Source organism: Podarcis liolepis, assembly GCF_965112155.1.
Source record: "Podarcis liolepis genome assembly, chromosome: 5".
NCBI classification, from domain to species: domain Eukaryota; kingdom Metazoa; phylum Chordata; class Lepidosauria; order Squamata; family Lacertidae; genus Podarcis; species Podarcis liolepis.
In genome coordinates this window covers 9392190-9414536 of record NC_139556.1, presented here as the reverse complement: position 1 = coordinate 9414536, position 22347 = coordinate 9392190, and the positions used below count along the sequence as shown (strand labels likewise).

The window sequence follows — 22347 nt, the reverse complement described above, 5'->3', positions numbered from 1 at the left end:
GCTGGTTGACTAAAATCCCTTATTTTGGCTGCTGATCCATTATTTTTGAGGCTGCTGGTCCCTTATTTTCAAATCTGTAAGATGACAGCTATGTCAATGAGGCAGCCTGTTGGACGGTTGATTGTGGCTGCCATCTGCCCTCCATACCGAGGACTGGAGTATTGTATGGGGCACACGAGAACAGACGGTGTGTGGGATGAGGAATCTGGTTCCATCAACAGTTTCTTCTCCACCCTCCACTGTCTCTTCCCGGTTACTGGTGACATCATTGACTGTGCATTTAGGCTGCAATGTAAGGGGGAGGCAAATGGGAGAGATGGGCGAAAAGTCGTGATTGGAAAATAACCGTTGGCAATGGATCAGATGCAGTGTGGCTTTGCGGCTTTGCCATTTTATTTTATTTTTGTTAAATGCTTTTTATTAAATTTTCCACAAACAACAAATAAAACAATCTTTTACAATCTACATTTTGTGTCATCTTACTTACACTGCGTATATTCACACTCCGACTTCCTTCCTTCCCTGCTTTGGTTTTCTTAATATATATCTTTTCTTGCAGTTTCTTATTCACCTTCTATACACATCACAGGATTTATGTTAACCCTGCCGTAGTTTTTAAACTTCTACAGTTAGATCTTATATATACCACAAATTTACCCCACTCTCCTTCGAACTTTGTTCCTTTTTGGGCTCAAATTCTGTATGTCATTTTAGCGAATTCTGTATATTCAAAAAATTTGGCTTGCCATTCTATTAACGTTGGGGTCTCCTGTAATTTCCATTTTTGGGCTGCAGTGGCGTATTGAAGTAATTTATGGTCTTCTTTTTTTACTTCCTTCCCTATTATCCCTAATAAGAAGATTTCAGTTTTTTCGGAAATGTGTACTTTGCCATTTTAGATGCACAATTCACATTTCCAAAAAATGTTCATTGAACCATGCAGGGCATAGCAGCAATGGTGGTTCCTATAGACATTGGGACAGCCATTAGTGCATTTATGGGACTACAAGTAACATTAAAGAGGCAGGAAAAGGACGCACATTAGGGGTGTAAGAAGACTGCAGCTTCAATTCTGACCTGTCTTTGACACAAGCAGTGCTGTTTCAGTTTCTAGCGCAGGAAATATTGGCAATAATTTGCATCTGGTTCCTGCTGGGCCAAAACTTGCAAACTGCAAACAGAGACCTTTTTTTTTAAGTCCTCCTCCTGGGGGCTGCCAGGCAAACATAGAGACTCAAACACCACAAAATTCCTGGCGTACTACTTCTTTGAGGATTCATATTAACTGTTTGATTTTCCCTGTTGTGTAACGCGCTCTGTATTGATACTCATGGCCCTTTTGTCTAATGTTTAAAAAAGTGTTCCTTAATTTATAATGCAAGTGTTAGTCCCTGTTATGATATTAAAGTAGTTACAGCACTTACGTCCAGGCAGAAATTATGGTTAGGTGTTTAAGGCTGAAGCCTACTTAATGGGGAGCCCAAAATGATTATGTTCTTCCCTTAAACTCAGTTAAAAAGACGACCTATGCATGAAATTCAACAGTGATAGCTATCAGTTTTATGCAGGGGGATGCAAAAAAAATAAAAAAAATCTGTAAATAGTACTTTGCTTTGTACATGAGCAAAGTAATGTTTACAGACGTTTTATTGCATCCTTACATAAAACCCATATTGCCGTTACTATTTTATGTTGATTAAACAATTTCCTCATTAGTGCTAGAGTGTTTTCTAATTAAGCATTAATTAAGCTATTTGTTTTTAATCTCATTATTCAGGGGTAGTGGCTTAAATTACTGAATTGCTGAAAAAGTACAGGAGATTTTGGTAACATAGTTAACATAGTTGGTCTGTGAAACATCTGTAACTGTACGTTTATTTCACCATTCCAATTCAAAGATGAATAGTAATAAGTCAACAATGTCTCATTGTTGTCCAACAATAAAACTGGAATGACTTCACATTGCTATTGGGTTGTGTTCTGTGTAAATCAGTGGTGGCCAAACTTGGCCCTCCAGCTGTTTTTGGACTACAACTCCCATCATCCCTAGCTAACAGGACCTGTGGTCAGGGATGATGGGAATTGTAATCCCAAAACAACTGTATGGCTAAATTTGGCCACCACTGGTGTAAGTCCTACTCAGAGTAAACCCATTCACATTCATAGGCATGACTTTGAGCCATCAATTTCAATGGGTCTAGTCTGAGAAAAGGTTGAAGTCAGTGGGTGTGAAAAACCAGAGACATCACCTTGCCAACAAAGGTCCATATAGTAAAAGCTATGGTTTTCCCAGTAGTGATGTATGGAAGTGAAAGCTGGACCATAAAAAAGGCTGATCGCTGAAGAATTGATGCTTTTGAATTATGGTGTTGGAGGAGACTCTTGAGAGTCCCATGGACTGCAAGAAGATCAAACCTATCCATTCTTAAGGAAATCAGCCCTGAGTGCTCACTGGAAGGACAGATCCTGAAGCTGAGGCTCCAATACTTTGGCCACCTCATGAGAAGAGAAGACTCCCTGGAAAATACCCTGATGTTGGGAAAGATGGAGGGCACAAGGAGAAGGGGACGACAGAGGACAAGATGGTGGGACAGTGTTCTCGAAGCTACAAACATGAATCTGACCAAACTGCGGGAGGCAGTGGAAGACAGGAGTGCCTGGCGTGCTCTGGTCCAGGGGGTCACGAAGAGTTGGACACGACTAAACGACTAAACAACAACAATGAAAAGAAGCTAGACATCCTCTGGAGTGCTCAGTCTAGAACATCTGAACAGCTCCTCAAGAAGAACAGAAAGGTATTGATGAGGTAAATCTTAAGAAAGCAGTGATGGGAGGTATGGAGCACACGATGTTAAGAGATGACTGGAGGAAGCTAGCACATCCTAGAAGGGCCCAGTCGCCAGTGCCAGATTTGTCCTGGGAGGACTAGGATCAGCCAAGACATCAGCTTCATCCATTGGGTTCCTCTAAACCAGGCATGGCCAAACTCAGCCCTTCAGCCGTTTTGGGACTACAACTCCCACCATCCCTAGCTAATAGGACCAGTGGTCAGGGATGATGGGAATTGTAGTCCCAAAACATCTGGAGGGCCAAGTTTGGCCATGCTTGCAAACAGTGGGCTTCTCTGATTTTGTGATGGAGTGCAACAACAGCCACAGCAACGTACCGTATTTTTCGTCCCATAGGACGCACCTAGTTTTTTGGGGGAAAATAAAGGGAATTTTTTTCCCCTTTATTCCCCCCCCCCCAAAGCAGGTCGGGGAAACCGAACCAGGTCGAGGAACAGCGGGATGGCGGCGCTGCGCCTCCCTGCTGTCCCCTGAGCTTGTGGGGCTTGCCCATGTCTGCCCGGTGCGAGGGGCGCTCTGCTTCAGGGCGCCCCGCCCGCTGGGCAGCAGGCTGCTATCCGCAGCGTGGGGAGCCCTGCGGGGACCTCCCGCAGGGCTGCCCAGGCTGCGGGTGTGTTCCCGAAGCGCCGGGCGCTCTGCTTTCAGCGCGCCCGATGCTCCGGGAAGCAGGCTGCTATCCCCAGCCTAGACAGCCCTGCGGGACCTCCCACAGGGCTGGCTAGGCTGCTGATGTCTTCCTGAAGTCGGAGAGCGAGAGGGGTCGGTGCGCACCGACCCCTCTCGCCCTCCAAGCTTCAGCGAAAGCCTCCATTCGCCCCATAGGACGCACACAGATTTCCCCTTCATTTTTGGAGGGGAAAAAGTGTGTCCTATAGGGCGAAAAATACGGTATGTATTAAGAGAAAGTGCGCCCCAAAATGAAACGATGAGTAAAATACAAAATGCATTGCCATGTGTATATTGCAGGAGTGCTGCACAATTTTTGTGAGGTCTTCTCCCCTCCCCGCCTTTTAATGGCAAACTGCTGTGGAAAAGCAACAAACAGAACTTAATACTGGAAAAATGAGAAATGGAGAAAGGCCAAATTTGAGAGATTCAGCCATACCGAATTGCTAAAGCTGCAAACAGTGTATTCTACCAGCTCCTTGTGTGCTGGGGGCTCGGCTTAATTTAGGATGCTGGATGTCAGATTGTAGTTTTAAATGTAGTATTTTTAAAATATTTAAATATTTAATGTTATATATGTGTGTATGTGTGTGAAATTTAATTTTTAAAATGTTTTACTGATGTACATTCTTCAGTGTGAATTACTTTGAGAGACAGTCTTGCCTGAAAAGCTGTAGAGTTGTAAAGGTAAAGGAACCCCTGACCATTAGGTCCAGTTGTGTCTGACTCTGGGGTTGCGGCGCTCATCTCGCTTTATTGGCCGAGGGAGCTGGCGTACAGCTTCCGGGTCATGTGGCCAGCATGACTAAGCCGCTTCTGGCGAACCAGAGCAGCACACGGAAACGCCGTTTACCTTCCCGCCGGAGAGGTACCTATTTATCTACTTGCACTTTGACGTGCTTTGGAACTGCTAGGTTGGCAGGAGCAGGGACCGAGCAACAGGAGCTCACCCCGTCACGAGGATTCGAACCGCCGACCTTCTGATCGACAAGTCCTAGGCTCTGGTTTAACCCACAGCGCCACCCGCGTCCCTACCTATCCACCTGGCTGCCTTTAAAAACAGGTTGGCAGGAGCAGGGACCGAGCAACGGGAGCTCACCCCGTCGCAGGCATTCAAACCGCTCACCTTCTGATCGGCAAGTCCTGGGCTCTGTGGTTTAACCCACAGCGCCACCCGCGTCCCTTGTAGAGTTGTATAGCACCCTTTAATTTTTTAAAAATTTTATATACATGCATATTTATGTATAAGGTACATAAGGATAATCCACTGGCTCTTCTATGCTCTTTGCTAGTTTCTGGATTATACGATACTACACTACACTAGCTAACATGATGCATAATCTATCACATGTTCTCTTTAAGAATCCTTTTGCTACAAATCTGCTAAATATGCAACTCTTCAGTGAATTTATGCAGATAATTTTTTGCAAAGCACTTCCTTGTGACTGGGTCTTCTGCTTAATTCATACATATAGCAGTGTGACAGCCCCTTTCAACACTGTATATAAACTCTTGTCAGAGCATTGAGCCATTCAGAAATAAAGGAATTCCAAAGGGGCTGCGGAAAGAATCCATTACCAATAGTACAAAAGTATTTTCAATGCTGCTGCAGTGTTCTGAAACATACAGAATCACTTCACCCCGTCAGATTATCTTCCTTGCTTGAAGATTTCCCCAACACAATTAGACAGAAAGCTCAAAATCGAGGTGTTGGATTTGTCAGGTACTGATGTCAAGCAATACAACCGTTTATTCTCATGTGCCATTTTTAGAGCCTTTTGTTGTCGTTTTTGGATTTTTGCATGGTTCTTCCAGCCCTCAAAATCATTGGTGGCTAAAAGGGCGTAGCCAGGATTTGGGGGGAGAACCTCAGATTTCTATTGATTTTTATTGATTTAGGGAGGCAGCTCCTCCCCTTGGCTACGCCCATGGAAGGCTATCCATTTTTAAACTCCGCCCCCCTTTTGTTTTTAAAGAGGACATTTCTACCCTGATAAAGGCATGCAAAGTGTAGAAGAGGCGAGGACTGTTTTTGTACAAGGAAGTTGAAAGGTGTGCCCTGATCAGAGGAATAGCTCATTAAACAAAGCAAAGTAAGAAGGTAAAAGTAAAGGGACCCCTGACCGTTAGGTTCAGTCGCGGACGACTCTGGGATTGTGGCGCTCATCTTGCTCTATAGGCCAAGGGAGCCGGCGTTTGTCCGCAGACAACTTCCGGGTCTTGTGGCCAGTATGACTAAACCGCTTCTGGCGAACCAGAGCAGCGCATGGAAATGCCATTTTCCTTCCTGCTGGAGTGGTACCTATTTATCTACTTGCACTGGTGTGCTTTCGAACTGCTAGGTTGGCAGGAGCAGGGACCGAGTAACGGGCGCTCACCCCATTGTGGGGACTCGAACCGCCGACCTTCTGATCAGCAAAAGTGTTCAGGAAGGCATGGTGGCAGGTTTGTGCATCTGAAGAGGAGGAGTATTACTTACGTCACAATTTATATATCTATTTAGAGTATTTCAAGAACACATAGAACCAAACAGCGGCCCAGCTTTGCCCATCTCTTCCATTACTTCCATTATGTGCTAGTGAGTCTGTTTTGTTTTGGTTCTTTTTCTGAAGGCAGCCCTGTTTAGGGAAGTGTGACATTTAAATGTATTTTTAATCTTTCTTGGAAGCTGCCCAGAGTGGCTGTGGAGGCCCAGCCAGATGGGCAGGGTACAAATAATAAAAAATTATTATTATTATTATTATTATTATTATTATTATTATTATTATTATTATTATTATTCGCTTGTGCTGTTCTGAAATGTGCAGGGAAGCAAAAGTATGGGCAGGGCTAACTGGTGTCAATTCTTCCCAGCATGGACATAGCCAGGATTTTTGTTGGGGGGAGGGCAGGCCCCCCTTTTTTTCAACAAGGGCAGAACCTCTGTTAACTATGTATCTTTATTGATTTTATTGACTTAGGGGGGCAGCTGCCCCTTCCTGTCTCTCCCTTGGCTACGCCAGTGTTGCCAGGTACACCAGCAGGGAAATGACCTAGGACTGCTGATGTTGATATTATTATTATTTTATACTATCCTAATGATTGTTGAATGTTACTTTTTTGATGTAGGTTGCTTATTTTAAAGGTATGTTTTATTATCACGTGTACTATTGCATTAGATTGTTATAAGATGTACATTTTTTGTTTGTTCAGCTTGTAAACCACCTTGAGTATTGTAAGACAAAAAGACGGTAATCAAATTAAAAATGAGGAGGAGGAGGATGAGGAGGAAGGAGAGGGTATAAATTTTAGTAACAGCAATGATGATGGTGGTGATAACCGCAACTGCCAGGGTGTTTAAGGAGCTGGATCTTAAAGGTAGTTAATTCCACTCTGTGGGCGCGGTGCTCCCCCCTCCTGAGAGTCAGTGAAGAGAACATTGCTTGAATCCATTGATTTGTGATAACTATAATCATACCTGCCATTCTCTCAACTTAAGTCGGTCTTGGAGAACAGTGATATTTGGATCCCTTCCCATCTAGTTTGTAGCCACAGCACTTTTAATATACTCAACAAATTATTCAGATTAATGATTTTTGGGCTTTCTTCCTTCAGATTCCTTTGTACATGAACTGATTTTTAAAAAACCCACACAAAACTCAATTCAGTAGGAAGGTTTGCACAAGAGACCCTTTCAACAAATTGTGGCCAATTAGGAGTTTTGCAGCTGACTGGAATGTAAACAGTATTATGTTAAATTGAATAGCATAATGAGTCGGTGAATCTTCGGGCACCTCAAGAGTGAAATGGTCTCTGATGGTGAATGACGAAATACATAAGATCCTGGCGAGTGACTTAATGAAGAACCTACGACATCGCCTCATAAACATCGCAACAAACCCAGTTTTGGATTTTCTACAAATCAGCATGCTCCTCAGATCTTATCTAGGTAAAGTTAAAGGGACCCCTGACCGTTAGGTCCAGTCATGGCCGACTCTGGGGTTGCAGTGCTCATCTCGCTTTATTTGCCGAGGGAGCCGGCGTACAGCTTCCGGGTCATGTGGCCAGCATGACTAAGCCGCTTCTGGCAATCAGAGCAGCGCACGGAAACACCGTTTACCTTCCCACCGGAGCGGTACCTATTTATCTACTTGCACTGTGATACTTTGCTTTCAAACTGCTAGGTTGGCAGGAGCAGGGACCGAACAACAGGAGCTCACCCCATTGCGGGGATTCAAACCACCGACCTTCTGATCGGTAAGCCCTAGGCTCTGTGGTTTATCTAGTCAAGCCCAATACCACAAATAGCATACAGAGAAATCAAAGAGGCTGGTTTGATGGGCAATGCAAGGATGCAAATAGAGATCTGCTAAGGGCTATTAGAATCTATCAGGGAAAACCTTCCCTATTCGTCATTTATTGTGGTTGTGTGTGCCTAATAATAATAATAATAATAATAATAATAATAATAATAATAATGTATTATTTATACCCAGCCCATTTGGCTGGGTTTCCCCAGCCACTCTGGACAGCTTCAAACAAATTATTAAAATACAGTAGTCTGTTAAACATTAAAAGCTTCCCTAAAGAGAGTTGCCTTCAGATGTCTTCTAAAAGTCGGGTAGTTGTTCTTCTCTTTGACATCTGGTGGGAGGGCATTCCACAGGGTGGGCACCACTACCAAGAAGGCCCTGTGCCTGGTTCCCTGTAAATTGGCTTCTCGCAGCGAGGGAACCACCAGAAAGCCCTCGGCGCTGGACCTCAGTGTCCGGGCTGAACGATGGGGGTGGAGACGCTCCTTCAGGAATACTGGACCGAGGCCGTTTAGGGCTTTAAAGGTCAGCACCAACGCTTTGAATTGTGCTTGGAAACATAAATAATACCATTTCCCCTTTCAAATAAGAGGATTTTATTCCCTTTTTTTATACCTTTATGGGCAATGCCTACTGCATATTCAAAATGTCTGCAACTTTATGATGACTGAACACTGAGATAAATGACACGTTAGAATGGCTCCAAAATGGCTCTAATGAAGAATCGTGAGTAATATATCTGGTGACAGGCAAAGAAAATGTTTGGGGATATATGGAGCATTGACTTTATGGCACTGCATCTAGGTTATAGCTAGCTTTCTGGTTATCAAAACATGAGTGGCAGAATGAAAATAGCCATCCAGGGAGCGAACCTGCCACAGTTTAAGCCATAGGTTGGCAAACTAAGGCCCAGGGGCTGGATGCGGCCCAATCGCCTTCTAAATCTGGTTCACAGACGGTCCGGAAATCAGTGTGTTCTTACATAAGTAGAATGTGTCCTTATGTTTAAAATGCATCTCAGGGTTATTTGTGGGGCATAGGAATTCGTTCATTCCCCCCCCAAAAAAATATAGTCTGGCCCCCACAAGGTCTGAGGGACAGTGGACTGGCCCCCCGCTGAAAAAGTTTGCTGGCCCCTGGTTTAAGCCCTTGTACAGTGGTACCTCGGGTTACAGATGCTTCAGGTTACATACGCTTCAGGTTACAGACTCCGCTAACCCAGAAATAGTGCTTCAGGTTAAGAACTTTGCTTCAGGATGAGGACAGAAATCATGCTCCGTCGGCAGCAGGAGGCTCCATTAGCTAAAGTGGTGCTTCAGGTTAAGAACAGTTTCGGGTTAAGTACGGACCTCCGGAACGAATTAAGTACTTAACCCGAGGTACCACTGTAACTCTAATTTACATCAGTATAATCATACACAATTTTCTGGGAACAAATGCCCCGAACTCAATGGAACTTACTCCTGAGTAGACATGTATAAACTTGGTCTGCAAGTTTTGCTGTATTGCACCTTAATAATGTTTAACTCAATGTGGATCATTAATTTGCAACAGTGTAACTTAATGGAGAATTGTTACTTTCTTATAGTAGCGATGAACAAACCTTTTAAACTAAAGGCTGTCTCTATAATAGGAAGTATAATCTATTCCTATTTGCAATGGCCTGACTAGTGGTATGTCAAAGGAGACCTGAATCCCTTAGTCAATTCAAAAAATAAAAATATAAAAAATAATTAATTATCCCCTATTCATTATTATTCCCAAAATTTGTGTGTTCTGGAGAGTCTTGTGAAATCTGGTGATTGATATTGCTGGAACTATTTCTGCCCTAGCACATATTTATTGACATAATTAAAAAAAACCAAAAACTGCCTCTTCCTGGGCATCTAACAAAAACTGCTTTCTCAAGCCTTTGTTTTGCATAATACAAACGTCAAATAAGAGGCACTTGGGTGGGTGTGAGTGTGTGGGTGTGTACAGAGTCAGGTTTTATTGATGAATAGCAAAAAAAAATTACATGTTTTGATTTCCTTTATTGCTGTCTCCTTATTGAAACTGAAAGCAATACAAAGGTATTTTAAAGCTGTTGAATTGACTGATCGTGCTCCGATACTCGTGCAACAAATGTGAGAAGCTTCCTGAAAACGGTTGGAAGGCATCAGATTAGAAATCAATGGCTACATCTCCAGTCAGGTAAATTATTAGGCCTTGAAGTGCACAGCCATTCTGAGAGTTAATTGTATTCTTCTATAGTATAGTGTGTACTGCATTATGCGTCAGCTGACCCAGCCAGGCAGCGGAGCTGAACTGAATATTTTGTTTGACATCCACCTCCTCAGCCTTTTTTCATAAAGCCCATACAATCTAATTGGAGGCAGTTTTGCTTTTTCACTATATATATATTTACGTACTTTTTACATACATAACTGATGCTCTAGGGAACCGAAAAGGTATCCTGATTAGAGTTGTCTTGTAGTCCTCTTACTAGTTGTCCTAGAACAAAAGCAATCTCTAACTTAGAACACTGTAGTTGCCTTAATAATAATAATAATAATAATAATAATAATAAATGAAAAGAAATGACTGCGCTTTTAGCAGAAAATATAATTAAAATCTAGTAGGGTGGTTTGAGCAGAGTTCTCTCCCCCTCACCTTTTTAATTTGGAGCTGGTAAGACTGATACATTTTTATGTGTAGACCTTGTATCCCCTCCCCCCCACCAAAGCACTTTTTATATTTCTAAAATTTATCTCTTCCCCATAAATGACCAATAAGTGGTTCTTTAGGAATGTGGAAAGGAGTTTGCTTCTCTTTTAGAAATTTCTGTTACCAGATGCCAACTTTGTGGCATTGTCCAGTATCTGGCTTTTTGTATTTGGTGCATTCATACAATTGCACTGAGATAATTTATTATGGTTGGAGACCATCTTATAAAACACACTTGGGGGTACAGTCACAGAAGAAAAATAGACAATTTAAAACAATGTACAACAATAAACTATCCCAGGGAGTTGATCCAGAGTCACCCATGGAACTGAGTTTGGGGATTTTCATGACGGACTATTTTGAGTTGGGAGATGGTCTGTGCCTACAGATCTGTACACAGAATCTGGCGACCATCCAGATCATTTTCTGATCTTTGCCTGACAGGAAAAGGTCAAATTTTTGTTTGAGCCTCACCAGTAGGGGATCAATGATCTTACTACGTGCCTCTTCATAAAAGGGACATCTAAAGAACAAGTGTTCTGGGCTTCCTATCTCTCCCAATGGACAGGTGCAAAGTCTCTGAGCATATGAGACTTTTCTAAAGGCTCCTTCCAGGACCAGTGAGGGTGTTTTTTTCTTCTTCTTTCTCCTAGCCCTTGAAATCAATTGCACTGATTTCAAGGGCTAGGGGGAAAAACCACAGAGGAGTAGGCAGAGAAAGGCCCAAGTATACCTTGTTTTTAGGGGGAAATGCAACAAGCTGATTTGCCCACTCAGCAGTTGCAGTGTCAGATGCGCCCACTTGCCAATTCTGCCAACTACAATTTACAGTGGGGGACCGTGTGTGTATATGTGTGATTATTCAAGGGCACTAACTCGGCTGTTGACTCAAGTCCTGTTGAAAGTAAAGAAGGTCGTACAGCGGCAATATTCCCTGTTCCCTAATATGGAGGACTTGCCCACCAATTCCAATTAATTCTGAGAATTATCAGGGGTAGGAAAGACTCGTCCACCCTGCACGTGACATCCTTCTTCTTCTTTGGCGATCGCGCGTAGCCGAGTAAGATTGTATCCATGAACACGGTCTTAAAAGTGAGTCCCTAAGTGACTCTGGAGACCAATTTTGGATCCACATGTCCTTCCACAGTGGGGACAGAGGTTTCCGGGTGGGAGTTGATCATGGTGTGGATTTGCCAAGTGTGCCTTCCTCTTAGCATGTTTCTCCCTTACGTCTTGAGTTCGAGTGTATTCAAAAGTCCATGACACCTTTGGTAAAGGCTGTTCTCCAACTGGAGCGCTCGCAGGTCAGTGTTTCCCAGTTGTCAGTGTTTATACTACATTTTTAAAGATTTGCCTTGAAACAGTCTTTAAGCCTCTTTTGTTGACCACAGGCCTCACACTTTCCATTTTTAAGTTCAGAATAGAGTAATTGCTTTGGAAGACGATCATCAGGCATCCACACAACATGACCAGTCCAATGAAGTTGATGTTGAAGAATCATCGCTTCGACACTGGTGATCTTTGCTTCTTAGTTAGTTTGCCTGTCTTCCCAAGTGATATGTAAAAAATTTTTGAGACACCGTTGATGGAATCTTTCGAGGAGTTGGAGATGGCGTTCATAAGTGGTCCACGTTTCACAAGCATACAGTAAGGTTGGTAGTACAATAGCTTTGTAAACAAGCATTTTGGTTTCCCTGCTGCAAATGTCCCGGTCCTCAAACACTCTGCACTTGAATCAGGAGGAAGCTGAACTTTCAGAGCTCAGGAATTGCTGGATTTCGGCATCAATGTTGGCCCTTGTGGGAAGATAACTGCCCTGGTTGTTGTTGTTTAGTTGTTTAGTCATGTCCGACTCTTTGTGACCCCATGGACCGGAGCACGCCAGGCACTCCTGTCTTCCACTGCCTTCCACAGTTTGGTCAAACTCATGCTGGTAGCTTCAAGTACACTGTCCAACCATCTCGTCCTCTGTCGTCCCCCTTCTCCTTGTGCCCTCCATCTTTCCCAACATCAGGGTCTTTTCCAGGGAGTCTTCTTTTCTCATGAGGTGGCTAAAGTATTGGAGCTTCAGGTTCAGGATCTGTCCTTCCAGTGAGCCCTCAGGGCTGATTTCCTTCAGAATGGATCGGAGCGTCTCCTCCAGCACCATAATTCAAAAGCAACAATTCTTCAGCGATCAGCCTTCTTTATGGTCCAGCTCTCACTTCCATACATCACTACTGGGAAAACCATGGCTTTAACTATACGACCTTTGTTGGCAAGGTGATGTCTCTGCTTTTTAAGATGCTGAACTGCCCTGGTAGGAGAAGTATATGTGGGACTGCACTCGCGGCGAGCCTCTTGCGCTTGCAAACGGGATGCTTGGGTTCGAAGAGCGCCTCCCCTCCGCGCGCTTCCCTGCGCGCTCCCGCCTTCCCGCGCTCCCTCCCGCCCCTTCTGCTTTCCGGGGACTTTGGCGAGGCAGGAACCAGAAGACCAACGCCTGCCTGCCTGCCTGGAGCTCCTCCCGCGCCGCCGCCTCCTCCTCCTCCCGGCCTCCGTTCTTGGCGAAGCGTCTGGGCCGCTTGGCGAGCGGGGAGAGCGACGGCGCCGCCATATGCGCCGCACTGCGCCCCAGACGCCGCCGCCGCCGCCGGAGGAGCCGTGCCCCTGACAGCGCGGTTCAATGGGCAGCTCCCACCTCCTCAACAAGGGCTTGCCGCTCGGTAAGGACCCGCCCGGCCAGGCCCTGCCTTGCCTTTGCCCTGCCTTGCCCGGCCTGCTTGGGTCGTGGCGCGGCCGGCGGGCGGGCGCTTGGAGAGGCCGGCGAGGCTCCCTTCCCTTCCCCCCCCCCTCGCCGCCGCGCGCTCCCGCCGCCCGCCGGGCTTTGTGCTGCGCGGCATTGTGCGTCTCGGGGCGCCTTTCGGAGGCGCGAGCCAGGCCCCCCTGCGCCTCTCCGCCGGGCGCGCGCCGGCGCGCAAAAGGGGGGACTTGGAGAGGCTCCAGCGCGCGCGCGCGGGTCTGGTCTGCGCGGTAAGAGGGGAAGGCGGCGAGGAGGGGCGGGCGGCCCTGGCTTCCCCCAGGGCGGGCGAGGGGGTCGGGGCCGCGGCTGGAGAGGGAGAACAAGGCCCACCCGCCGCCGCCGCCTTGCCCGGCCAGGCTCCTTCTCCGCGCGCGCAGAGGTTGCCTGGCGCGGCGGAGCGGGAGGAAGGAAGGAAGGAAGTTGAGCGGGGACGCCGTGTCCCTGTTATTACGGTCTCACGGACGGGAAAGGGTGGTTCAAGGCCTGTGGTGGCCTTCTGGAGTGGGCGGGCGGCCCCGCGTGTGCGTGTGTATGCGTGGACCCGCGTGCAGCCGGCGGGCTTCTGCTCCGCTGTTTGTTGTGGACAGCGCTGGCTTGAAAGGGCCGCGATGGCAGCCCGCGCCCCCAAAGCCCCGCTGGCTGGGCTGGCCTCCGTCTCTGCTGGGATGCTCCGCTGCTCCTAACCCTGCAGCAAAGATGAGATGTTGACACCACATGGATGGAAGAATGGAAAGGGGTACCATTCCCCCCCCCTTCCGACTCGTAACTCTTTGTAATAGATGGCATGCTGTAAAAAGCAGTATGGGGCTGGCGCTGCCCCTTTGGTTAGGGAACAAGGCAGGAACCCTGCTTTGAAAATATGGTTTTGGGAGATACTTTTAACGCTTGCCAGAAAGACATTCGCTTTCCTGCCCAGATGGAGAAACTGCAAGCAAATCCCTGTTTAGTTAGTTTTAAAAAATGAAGCATGATGAATCGGGTGGAGGGGTTTGTTGTTGCGTGCCACCGTCCCCTTCTGTTTTTTGCAATGAAGCGCATGAAATCTGGTGATGGCGGTATTGAAGCTGAGCGACTCGGCTGTACCATCGCTTATGATATGATTCACGCACCTTATACTCAACAGGGCCTGTTTTCCGTGATATTGTCGAGTTCAGCCTATTCGCAAAGCGAGGGAACCATGCTGATTTAAACAAATAAATTCGCAGCAGTTTGAAAGGCTCTCCTAGCATGGCATACTTTCAGGCTGTTCAGTAAATAACAGTTGAGGAACTCCTCCAGCTGACACGAGAGAGCTTGTCTAATTCTAATCTGATTAAGTGGTGTATCTGCACTGTTACACCGCTAACAGTGCACAAGGCTAATATTAGCAACACAGTCGGCATAGCTGCTTTAAAAATACTGCTCTCTATAAAATATTCTGATCAATACGTATTTTATACTTTTTGTGTGTTAACAAGCTTTGTTATTTATTAGATAAACTGGACAGATTTATCTACTACCTTTTTGCACATTAGCAGCTTCCTATATCAAATAATGCGCTTTTGTTTATTTATGTTCTAATAGAGAAAGTAATCTTCATGCAGTGATTTAAAATTCAGACTTTGCCCTAGCACTTGTTTTATTTTATAAAATGTAGATGGTTGTTATATTAGGTTGGGTTATTATTGATTAAACATAGCCAGTATCTCCACAGACGCATCTGATCTGATGCGTTTGCAGTTATATACAGCTTCATTTTAAAAGCAAGTTTCAAGAACTGCTTTTTTTTAAAAAATTTACATATGGCAGAGTAATAAATGCATAACACAACAGTATCAAGCTGCTTCTTAGAAATTCTTGCTCCAAGATTATTATTATTTTTAAATTACACTTGAAATGCAGATTCTGATCTTTTTTAAGGAGATATGTCATGATTGCTCATTTTTATATGGAATATGGTGTCTAGGATTAAAATTATTAATATGCAGATGCCATGGATAAACTCCTAATGGTTTTCGTGTTGCAATCAATTTGTCACATTCACAATAAGAAAATCTGTCTTCATTTATGTATAAGCAGTTTGCCCCAAAAATACCTTAGGAAAGGATTCCATATATGTTACTATTTATTGGGTAGTTGTTACCTAAATACTCAGCGTTCCCATTTATTTTGTAACTTACAAGAACAAGTTAATAGTTTGATATTTTAACTGGTGCATTAAATTACAAAGGGAAATCCCCTATTCCCTACAGTAAAATGGCCTGGAAACATAAAATATGAATGCTAGAACAACTCATTGCTTTATCCAGGATTGTATTAGCAGATAAAGTTGTCAAGAATGATCGAGATATTAAAGGGTGACAAAGCATCTTGTATAAGGTAGCACTAAAAAAGGAGAAGGAAACAAATGCAGAAAGGGAAAGAAATATAGTTTGGTATAATAAAGGAAATCTAAATCAATGCAACGAAAAGCATTCTAAGAAGGGTGACTCGGCTATTATTACTTTTTAGAACAGGCCCACATCTAAGGCCAGTTCGTCTAACTAGTCAAGTATTTTGATGATGTGCAGAGCATGAAAATCTTGATTTCTGCAAGTTATGTTCAGCCACCCTTTTACACAACCAAGCTTGATGCAGTCTGCCTCTAGAATTAAACTGGCATATTTAACTATTATAGCCAAAAGAAATTGTTGAACATCGTTAGAATTGGTTTCACACCTTTACCACTGATCAGAAGATAACCCACATCCTTTTTAGTTGCTGATTTAGCTGAAGTTGGATGCACCCCACCTCCGAGACTGAATCAATCCTAAGGATGACTTTCACTGCCTTGATTTAATGATTCTAGACATTGTGCAGGGTTTTGAAACTCTCTAGCATAACCATGAGTCTGGAAAGGCGGGTAGAATTTCTAAAGCAAACCAGATTGGGAGTAGAGTAGCTCTTGCATCAAATATATTAACTAAAATTGCATTTGCAAGATTACCATTCCTACTTTAAATGCATGCTCTTGTCCTAATGCAGAAAACGAATTACCGTATTTTTCGCCCTATAACACGCACCAGACCATAACACGCACGTAGTTTTTAGAGGAGGAAAACAAGAAAAAAAATATTCTAAACGAAACAGTGGATGTATGATTTTTGTGGTCCATGCTGTGGCCACAGACATGTGATCTGACAGTGAGTTTGGAGTAGCCCAATGCAAAAATCCTGAGGATCCATGTGGATCCATGCTTTGTAACCACAGAGGAGGGAAGGAAAGGGAACCATGGATTCTCTGCTCACGACTGCAGCAGATCCCCCCTGCCACCCGCAGGCATTCGCTCCATAACACGCACAGATATTTCCCCTTACTTTCTAGGAGGAAAAAAGTGAGTGTTATGGTGCAAAAAATACGGTATTTGACCACTTAATAAGTAGGACACTGGTGGTTTTCAGACTCTGCTCCTTAGAAGCTTATCAAGGGTTCTAAATTGGCAATGGCAGACAAGTTGCTCAAAAGAGAGCTTTTCCGTCATTACCAATATTCTTTGCAATGTGCAGTCATGTGGAGCAATGGGGTTAGGAGCAGAACACCCTCTCAGTTGTATGGAACCACAGTTGTGTTGAAAAGGCTCCTGGAAAATACTTCAGAATCTTTACTCAGCCGAAGAATTACTGTGCAAAGGTTTACTTGGTCATTTGAGTTTTGAAAGCCATTTATGGAGGGCGTGAATGTTTTTTCTAGCAAGACCTAGAACAATATAGTCCCAAGTCAAGGTCGGTAGATCCATAGTGGACTACCATGAAAATCTATGTAAAACAGACTTCTGATTGAAATTTGGATTTTCAGTACGTAGTTTTCAAAAGAGCTGGCCAACCCAGCTGAATTGTAAATTCCCAACAACAACAAAAAACGAATTTCCCAAAGGGCAAGGTGAACTGTGCAACTTCCAAGAGGCAATGATTATTTTGAAAGCTTACAGTTCCTATGGAATTTCTGGATAAATCTGCATTAGAAATCCGGAGTGGAGACTACATTTCCACAGAACTCATGGATCATTTTCTGCTCCTCTGTTTTTTGCCAGGCACTTCCAGCTGTGGCTGCAGTTAGAGAGCTCCAAAAATCAGCAGCAGGTGTTGAATAGCTTGAGTCGGGACAGATAATTAATAATGGTCCATTTTTAAAAACTGCATTTTTGTGCTGATGGTCAGTTGCGCATCAGGGACTTGTAAGTCAAGGGTGATAACGTTTGGGCTTTTATTTCACGGTCCAGAACACTGATGTGCTGATGCACTTGGCCTCTGGGCTTGCGGCATTTCAAGATTGTAAAATCCTGCAGTAGTTGGCAACGGAAGGAGCACTGCAGTCAAAACCCAGAGCTTCTTAAAACCTCCTGCGCCCGGCCAATCTTTGTTTAATGAAAACGTAGTAAAGGATTACACATGGAGGATGCAGCAGAGTCTAGAACATGAAAATCCAAAGTTGGAACAATAACTGTAGTCAGTTGATTCTATATTGCAGAACAAGGCCATTTGCATTTGGGACGGCTTCCAGCTGAACATGAAAAATGAGTCTCTGATAAATCCTCATAAGCCTTATGGGGAAAATACCTTTAAAATGTTAACATAATAAAAGTACTAAGAATTATTCCCATTCCTGCTCCTGTTTTGGGATGGAGGAAGTGGATGAATACCTTACAGTGGTACCTCGGGTTAAGTACTTATTTCGTTCTGGAGGCCCGTACTTAACCTGAAACTGTTCTTAACCTGAAGCACCACTTTAGCTAATGGGGCCTTCTGCTGCCGCTGCGCCACCAGAGCACGATTTCTGTTCTCATCCTGAAGCAAAGTTCTTAACCTGAAGCACTATTTCTGGGTTAGTGGAGTCTGTAACCTGAAGGGAATGTAACCTGAAGCGTATGTAACCCGAGGTACCACTGTACTTACTTTGCCAAACCTTTATTAGGCATTACAAATACAAGCCATCATAAAACATCCATATATACAATTTTAAAATATATATAAATAAACAGCCACATTAAAATATGTAACAACAAGGATATTCATTGGAGTGGAGGATGAAAACCAACTTTTGAATATGTGTTTTACTGTGGTGTCATAATCTTGTTTTTAAAATTCATACCAAACTTAAAACCATGGAGAGACCTGGTCTGAACAAAGACATTGGATTCTTATCTCATTATACATGACTAAGCCATTTTTCACCTTCTCACCCCTTGCCTTTTCCTGTAAGACCTATTGCAGTCGTTAAGAGTCGTCAACAGGCTCATCTCAGCTATCTGCCAATCACCCATTCCCACCACCCTCCTCACCTTCTCACTATATAGAAGGATCTGGCAACTTCTGTTTCAGTGTATCTGAAGAAGTGTGCATGCACACGAAAGGTCATACCAAGAACTAACTTAGTTGGTCTTTAAGGTGCTACTGGAAGGAATTTTTTTATTTTGTTTTTAAAATGTTTAGGAAAATGAATCGAAGGCCCGGGTCTAGATTTTAAAAGCATTTCTTTTACCCTGGCATATTATAAAAAAGATACTTTGTATTGGATATGAACTTTTGTATATCTTTGGATAAGTATTAATTTAAAAAATGGTATTTAAAATAAAAGGGAAGGGGGCATGATATAGGCCTATACAGTTATGCATGGTTGGGAAGAAATTGGCAGATCATACCAGAACCTGGGGTCATCAAAACACATTGATTGACTGCACTTTCATAAAAAAGGAACAACTTTTTCCAATATTTCCAAATTCTGGAAATATTTGCTCTAGGATATGGTGATGTCAATCAGCTTAGATAACTTTTAAGTGGGAACTGGGCAAGTTCAGCTGCAGTGTGCAGTTCAGTTGCTGAAGTACAACAGTCGGACAGGACTTTTGCCCTTCATCTGGTTGGGCCACCGTGGGAAAGAGGAAGCTGGGCTGAATAGATCTTTTGGCTCCAGCAGGGTTTCCCCCAACGTTCATGGCATGCGATGTGACTTGGGGTTGGGAGAGGCCTGCCATTCAAAGGAGGAAAGTATCCATTCCACTTGGCACAGCACAAACCAAGTAGTCCGCTTTGACTACTGCAATGCGCTCTACGTGGGGCTACCTTTGAAGGTGACTGGGAAACTGCAATTAATCCAGAATGCGGCAGCTAGGCTGGTGACTGGGAGTGACTGCCGAGACCATATAACACTGGTCCTAAAGGATCTACATTGGCTCCCAGTCCGTATCTGAACACAATTCAAAGTGTTGGTGCTGACCTTTAAAGCCCTAAACGGCCTCGGTCCTGTATACCTGAAGGAGAGTCTACACCCCCATCGTTCAGCCTGGACACTGAGGTCCAGCTCCGAGGGCCTTCTGGTGGTTCCCTCATTGCGAGAAGTGAGGTTACAGGGAACCAGGCAGAGGGCCTTCTCGGTAGTGGCGCCTGCCCTGTGGAATGCCCTCCCAGCAGATGTCAAGGCAATAAACAACTATTTTACTTTTAAAAGACAACTGAAGGTGGCCGTGTTTAGAGAAGTTTTTAATGTCTGACGCTGTATTGTTTTTATATTCGGTTGGAAGCCACCCAGAGTGGCTGGGGAAACCCAGCCAGATGGGTGGGTATAAATAATAAATTATTATTATTAACCTTGACCATGTCTGAAATAGCACTCTGGGTCCTGTAAAAAAAACGCAGCGTCCTTCAACAATTATGGCTAGTACAGTGGTACCTCTGGTTATGAACTTAATTCGTTCCGGAGGTCCGTTCTTAAGCTGAAACCGTTCTTATCCTGAGGACTTTAGCTAATCGGTCTCCTGCTATGTGCATGCCTCCGGCACACGATTTCCTTTCGCATCCTGGGGCAAAGTTCGCAACCAGGAGCAGCTACTTCCGGGTTAGCGGAGCTCGTAACCTGAAGCGTTTGTAACCCGAAGCGTTCGTAACCAGAGGTACCACTGTATCGCAGTGCTTGGATTCCCAACTGGGATATGCGTATGTACTGCCATCTGATAGGACAGAGATGAATTCACAGCCTGGCAGTAATTTCAGTACCTGATTTCTGCGGGTGGCGTGGTCATTAGTAATGCATGCAACCTCAAATGCTGCTTCATCCATTCCCTGACCCATGCAACATGTTTTGCTCTCTATTCAGAGTTCACCCAATATGGGTGTCCCATCAATATGCAGATGATACCCAGCTCTACCTCTCTTTCAAATCAGAACCAGTGAAGGCGGTGAAGGTCCTGTGTGAGTGGCTGGAGGTGGTTGGAGGATGGATGGCATCTAATGGATTGAGGTTGAATCCTGACAAGACAGAAGTACTGTTTTTGGGGGGCGGGCTGGTGTGGAGGACTCCCTGGTCCTGAATGGGGTAACTGTGCCCCTGAAGGACCAGGTGCGCAGCCTGGGAGTCATTTTGGACTCACAGCTGTCCATGGAGGCACAGGTCAAATCTGTATCCAGGGCAGCTGTTTACCAGCTCCATCTGGTACATAGGCTGAGACCCTATCTGCCTGCGGACTGTCTCGCCAGAGTGGTTCATGCTCTAGTTATCTCTCGCTTGGACTACTGCAATGCGCTCTACTTGGGGCTACCTTTGAAGGTGACCCGGAAACTACAACTAATCCAGAATGCGGCAGCTAGATTGGTGGCTGGGGGCGGCTGCCGAGACCACATAACACTGGTCTTGAAAGACCTACATTGGCTCCCAGTACGTTTCCGAGCACAATTCAAAGTGTTGGTGTTGACCTTTAAAGCCCTAAACAGCCTTGGCCCAGTATACCTGAAGGAGCATCTCCACCCCCATCGTTCAGCCCGGACACTGTGGTCCAGCGCCGAGGGCCTTCTGGCAGTTCCCTCATTGCGAGAAGCAAAGCTACAGGGAACCAGGCAGAGGGTCTTCTCAGTAGTGGCGCCCGCCCTGTGGAGTGCCCTCCCATCAGATGTCAAAGAGATAAACAACTACCTGACATTCAGAAGACATCTTAAGGCAGCCCTGTTCAGGGAAGTTTTTAATGTATGACATATTAGTGTATTTTTGGTCTTTGTGGAAGCCGCCCAGAGTGGCTGGGGAAACCCAGCAAATAATAAATTATTATTATTATTATTATTATTCACTGGCATTGAACCTCAACAGATTTCCAGGTAGCATGTGCGCAGTGCCATATTCTTTTCATCAGTATTTTAGCCAAGGAGAGAGAGGAAGGTTATGTCCGAGAAAAAGAAACCTGTCTGCATAGCAGCCTTTAGTTATACATCATTAGTCTCCTCTCTCTTAAGATGGAAGGGTACATGGGGAATGCCAGATTTCGGGGGCACAGAGCTGGGATAAACCTGCCGCAAGAATAAGTATTTTCTCTATCCAGATTGGCCTCTGTCTGTGGGGGAAAATGGTGCCTACGGCAGCATCAGCTTGCAGTACAATGTGCTGTGACTCATTTTTAGAGCAGCTGATGGAGAGCAGTCTGCAGCAGCGTTGCTGCTGGTCCATATCCAATGCAGCAGCTGGCACAGAGAGAAGGCAACAGTACTGCATCTGTCCTATGTGCTGATAGAGCAGCTGCCTTGGATTGAAGAATGCAACATGTTGGCTTGCATGAATTCTGATATCAGTTTTTGCACTGAGTTCCCAAACGAGACAGGTTTCCTGCTTTGTCATATAGACATTTTGCCAGGACTGTAACCTTAGCCCAGGGGTTGGCAACGTTTTTTGGGCATGGGCCGGTTCGCGATCCTGCAGACGTCATGGTGGGTCAGAGTGTGTGCGTGTGTGTGTGTGCCTCCTGTGGGAAATTAAATTCGCTGGAGGAAATGTATCCAAGCAGTGACTGGGAAGTTGGGTGTGTGTGGACACAGAATATTTAACAACACATGCCCTGTGGAAGTGGAATGAGAGGTCAGTCTAAGGCAGGTGTGAGGAAGGTGTTCAGATGTTGTTGGGCTTAAGGCACCTCCAGTTTTACGTGCATCTAGGGAAATTTCAGCCGGCGCAATTGAAGTGGATTGAAGTACACTGTCATTCTGCTGCAAGAAACCCATCTTTTATAAAATGAGCTGTCTGCTGTAAGGAAAGTGACCAAGAAAGGCATTGGAAAGTG

At 44.7% G+C, this 22347-nt stretch overlaps 1 protein-coding gene across 11 annotated transcripts in view; it reads left to right on the top strand.

The window, feature by feature from the left end:
* The first annotated feature begins 12954 nt into the window (after positions 1 to 12954).
* CTBP1 (C-terminal binding protein 1) overlaps positions 12955 to 22347 on the top strand; it is a 54634-nt gene continuing 45241 nt past the window's right edge. For 2 of the 11 annotated variants that reach the window (XM_083503477.1, XM_083503478.1), the window contains exon 1: positions 12964 to 13218. In XM_083503477.1, the coding sequence (XP_083359603.1) occupies positions 13179 to 13218 (40 nt within the window). In that variant the 5' untranslated portion in view covers positions 12964 to 13178. Of the gene's footprint in view, positions 13219 to 13276; positions 13526 to 13829; positions 14032 to 22347 lie in introns of those variants that run through there. The other 9 variants (XM_083503482.1, XM_083503473.1, XM_083503481.1 and 6 more) reach the window with 9 other exon arrangements.